Source organism: Solanum verrucosum, unplaced genomic scaffold (genome assembly GCF_900185275.1).
Source record: "Solanum verrucosum unplaced genomic scaffold, falcon-dt-bn FXZP01000098.1, whole genome shotgun sequence".
NCBI classification, from domain to species: Eukaryota; Viridiplantae; Streptophyta; class Magnoliopsida; order Solanales; family Solanaceae; genus Solanum; species Solanum verrucosum.
Window position 1 is genome coordinate 394920 of NW_026020320.1, and position 5081 is coordinate 400000.

The 5081-nt window shown below is 31.1% G+C and overlaps 1 protein-coding gene across 1 annotated transcript; it reads left to right on the forward strand.

Annotated features, from left to right (window-relative positions):
- The first annotated feature begins 217 nt into the window (after positions 1–217).
- On the forward strand, positions 218–3751 carry LOC125835355 (UDP-xylose transporter 1-like). Its single transcript, XM_049514473.1, has 7 exons — positions 218–360; positions 1127–1311; positions 1692–1759; positions 1832–1964; positions 2359–2520; positions 2944–3216; positions 3627–3751. Exons 1-7 carry the CDS (start codon positions 240–242, stop codon positions 3729–3731), a joined length of 1047 nt encoding a protein of 348 aa, XP_049370430.1. The 5' UTR covers positions 218–239; the 3' UTR covers positions 3732–3751.
- The last annotated feature ends 1330 nt before the right edge of the window (positions 3752–5081 follow it).

Consider the following 5081-nt stretch of genomic DNA (forward strand, 5'->3'; position numbering starts at 1 on the left):
GTCTCAATTTTGAATAAAAGAGAAGGGTTATGATATAATGATGCACATGATTTTTCGGAATACTGAATTACGTTGAGAGATCGATATAGACAATTATATGTAATTCATATAGCCGATCTTCACTTATTTAAAAATGAGGCCCAGTTATTGTTTCAGTAGTTAATACTAATCAAAGATAGAAAGAGATCAATTAAACAACTAATTTTTATTTTCAATTGTTGTTTTGATTGATAAATAAGATGGGTGAGAAGACAAGCTTCCAATTGGGTGTGGTGGGAGCATTGTTTCTCTCAGTGGCATCCTCAGTCTCCATTGTTATTTGCAACAAAGCTTTGATGAGCAATCTTGGTTTCCCATTTGGTAATTCATCTTCCTTTATTAATTAATTAATTAATTTGCACCAACTTGGCATATTAATTAATGTAATTGTGATATACGTTTATTATTATAATAATTAAAACCACCAAACTTTTAAAAAGAGGAAATCTAAAATAAATTGTGTTAGTTATGTATGTGTTTGGTGTTCAGGCATGTGTGGTGGAAAATAAAAAATTACTTCCTTTTTAATTAACTTGAATATGTAGTCATGTCAAGATCAGTTTATATTACTTGAATAAAATTCATCTATTAATGAAATCAATATATTAATTGTGAAATTAATTTCTGTAATGTATTTCTCACACACTAATTAATCAATTTTATGAGGCTATGACCTTAACAGTACCTTGATTATATAAAATATTTTTGGCTTAATACGAAGATTTTTAAATTTTGTCGATAAATTTATTTAGACACTCGAATTAAGACTTATTTCAATTGAGCTCCTAAAACCTGAACGCATGATAGAGTGTTCTTATTAGACACTTTTCGTTCAAATTTATTTAAAAAACTTTTGTGTGTGTTCTCCAACATCTATTAGGTAATTGAGTGATTTAAGTTTTAACCACATAAAATATGTCATCTCTTTTAATTATACACATCAACCTCAATTGCAACAAATTAATAGTGACATTTTATGACTTACAAAATACGTGTAATAATTAAAGGAGATGTGATATTTTACGTACTGATTTACTCTATCAATGTATGGACACTGACAAAAAAAGAATTCAAATTTAATTTGCAGCAACAACATTAACAAGTTGGCATCTGATGGTGACATTTGTTACACTTCATGTGGCTCTCAAATTCAATTTGTTTGAGAACAAACCCATTGATATGAAGACTGTGATTCTCTTTGGTATCTTAAATGGCATTTCCATTGGCTTTCTCAATCTCAGCCTTGGTTTTAATTCTATTGGCTTTTACCAGGTACATATATTCAAATAGTATTTTTTTATAAGTAAATTCTTTTGGTCCATAAAAAAAATAATGCTCCCTCCGTCCATTTTTAATTGCCATGTTGCAGTTTTCGAAAGTCAATTTGACTAATTTTCAAAGTTAAATTAGATTACATTAATTTGATATTTTAAACAAAAAATTTAGATATTCAAAAAATATACGAAAAATACTATAAATTGCAATTTTTTGCATATCAATATAATAAAGAATACATGTAAAATATTAGTCAAAATTCTTATAGTTTAACTGTAAAAAAGAAAACCATGATAGTTAAAAGTAGACGGAGGGAGTAGAAGTTATTATCAATTTGCTAACTTTCTTTCTTTCTTGTGTGTACGTTTCGTTTGCAGATGACAAAGTTAGCAATTATACCTTTCACTGTACTTTTAGAAACTATATTCTTAAAAAAACAATTCAGGTAATTCGAAATTTCAAAATAAATAATTACGAGTTGTTTTGTTTCTACATTTTAATTTTATTTTTTTTGCAGCCGAAATGTGAAATTCTCTCTATTAATTCTGCTGCTCGGAGTGGGTATTGCCTCCATTACCGATCTTCAGCTCAATTTTGTTGGCACAATCCTCTCTCTACTAGCCATTATTACAACTTGTATCGGACAAATTGTATCCTCTTACGATTTCGTCTAGTTAAGTTATTTCCAATAATAGCCGTCTGTAATTTATAACAAAATATTTGGTCTCATAACCTTGAAAATCGAATAATTAAATAACATGGTGTTGGACTAATTATATCTTACTTACTGGTCCAAGTACTATATGTAATGTGCACTGACGGTAAATAAGAAATTTACATCATAACAAACATGATCATTTGATAACCTGAGAAATAGAATTGAATATTTACTTGATATATAGTCATTTAACTTAAAAGTTATCTTCCAATTATTATAGCCTATATTATTAAATTATTTTTGTTTTCACAAATAATGTAATTTTCTTTGTTTCCAAAAGAATGTCAATGGTTATTTCATGATTTGACTTGACCCCTAGAATTCAGCTCACAAATACAATTCAAAAGAGGCTCAACATTTCATCTACACAATTATTGTACCAATCAGCCCCTTTCCAAGCAGGTATTCTATTTGTGACAGGGCCTTTGGTGGATCAATTCCTTACCAACAAGAATGTTTTTGCTCACAAATACTCCAATGTTGTATTGGTAAGCAAAACCCTAATCCCATTTTTCTTATGCGTAGTATAATGTGTATGTTCTACCTATAAATTATTTGTTACCGATAATAGGTTAAAGTACACTAATAACGTAGAAATGTTTTACATTAACGGTGTATATCAAATAAATTCAAGAAAACTTACTTTTATTAAAAATTTTATGGAAACATTCTTAGAAAACTCGTGATTTTATGGAAATTCTTTTAGAATGAGAAAATGGATCATGAGTGGAGCTAGGATACCATACGAGGGTTTATCTGAACTCCCTTTATTAAAAAAATTACACTCACACATATAAAAAATATTTTTTGTGTATATATAGTAAATGTTGAATTCTTTTAAGTGTTTTCCTATGCTTAGAATTTGCTTAGTGAAAATTCTGATTTTGCCATTCAAATGAATGATGTTGTAGGGCTTCATATTGTTGTCGTGCTTGATTGCTGTGTCAGTGAATTTCAGCACATTTTTAGTGATTGGGAAGACATCACCAGTGACATACCAAGTGTTAGGTCACTTAAAAACATGCCTTGTTCTAGGATTTGGCTATACACTGCTGCATGATCCCTTCACATTAAGAAACATTGTTGGTATACTTGTTGCCATTGTTGGCATGGGATTGTATTCCTATTTTTGCACACATGAAACTAAAAAGAAACAGCCTGGAGATCATTCTTCCATTTCTCAAGTAAGAATATCTCCCTCTATTTCTCTTTTTTTTTTTTACCACTTTCAACTTTTATACATTACTGGTGGTTTAGTTGATTAGAGTCATACACGTATTAATAATGTTGCATGCAAAATTTAGTTATTCATGATAACCAAAGTCCTACTTAGTGTGCTGAATTTTATACAAATTAGAAACTAAAAAACTATAAAATATGGGAGTATTAATTATGCCAATTATTTTAATAGATGAATAATTCTCTTCCTAAAGAGCAAGCGAATGACCCTAACAGTCAAAAATATATTTATCTAAAAAGTATGAAATAATTTTCAGCTACAAACATGTTAAAATATACTAACAGTGTAAAAGTTCATGAGTTATATGATTGTATTTTGTTTTTTGGTAATATTGATTTTGTTATATCATCTCAGGGTAAAGAGAAAGATACTAGTACCCCACTTCTGGGTGGGAAGGATGGTTATCAAGATAAGGAAAATCATGAATCTAAGAAGTTATCCAAGGACTCACTTGTTTAAATTTTAGAGTTGAAATGAGGATGTATAAAATAAAAAAACTGAATTTGGACACATTCAATGGATGTAAATGATTTTTGGTTCATTCAATAACATTTCCACAAATTTGTTATATTAGTTTTTTTTTTTTTTTGCAACCAATACAGACTTGTTATATTAATGTATAAAAAGGTTCAAGGAGTTAAATGATGTGATAGCACCACTTACAATCCATTTAGAAAAAAACATAAAACTAAGCAACTTTATATACTAACAAAATATAAAACTCTGCTAAATTATGCGCTACTATATTCCAAGATCTAGGAATCTGCACCACATTGACCTCTTCAATGAACCTCATAAGTTTTCTATTGTTTTCAGAAGTAGTCCCTATTTCCCATGAAACTATAGTTCTTGGTAGTACCATATCAATCATAGTTTCCGCATCTAATAAGACTTGCACTTCTGATCGGCCCTTTTCACTAGCATTTTTAATGTACGAAATGCAATTGTTTCACCGGTGATGGTTTTTCCAACACATCGAATTGGCGTGTCAAATGCTTGAACCAGATCACCAGAGTTAATAATAGCCGTCACACCAACGCTTGTCATCTTTGTCACGATCCAAATATGAGCGTGACAAGACTTGTCTATTTCCACCGAGACAAGTCAGCCTCAACCAAATGATACGAAACAAAAAATGGAGAGGTACAGCAAGAACAAGATAAAAACGGAAAAAGTATTCTTTCTATTAACACCACAAGACCTGGTTGTCACGTTTACAAGCCACTAATGTAAATACATAATTTAAAAGATAAATACAAGTCTCAAGTCTTTGTTTCTCAAGTAGAACAAAGCATAAAGTAAAGGAACAAGAGGGCCCGCAGACAAGCAGAAAAAGTAGAAGGAGAAGGAGAAGGAGAAGGAGAAGGAGAAGGAGAAGAAGAAGGAGATCACATGGGTCCGGGCTCGGAACCTACACAAGTGTAGAAGAATAGAGTGAGTACCAACAACATGGTACCCATCAAGCACGCTAATAAACAAGGCAACCTAGCTAGAAACCGATTACTTATTTCATCCCAACCGAACCTCCTCAAACTACAACCTCCATAGAAATCAGCCCAACCTAACAGTTCTATAAAGCAAGCATACACTACTAAAAAGACAGTGAATACCGACCTAAAAATTTCCGACCTCAAATGGAGGTCGGTAATTTCCGACCTCCGGAGGTCAGTATTTACAAGTAGTCGGTTTTTATGCAAAATAAAGCGGAAAAACCAAATTCCGACCTCCGGAGGTCGGAATTTTTCCCGGAAAAAATGAATTACAATAAAAGTACCGACCTCATGAGGTCGCTATTTTTTATATTTAATT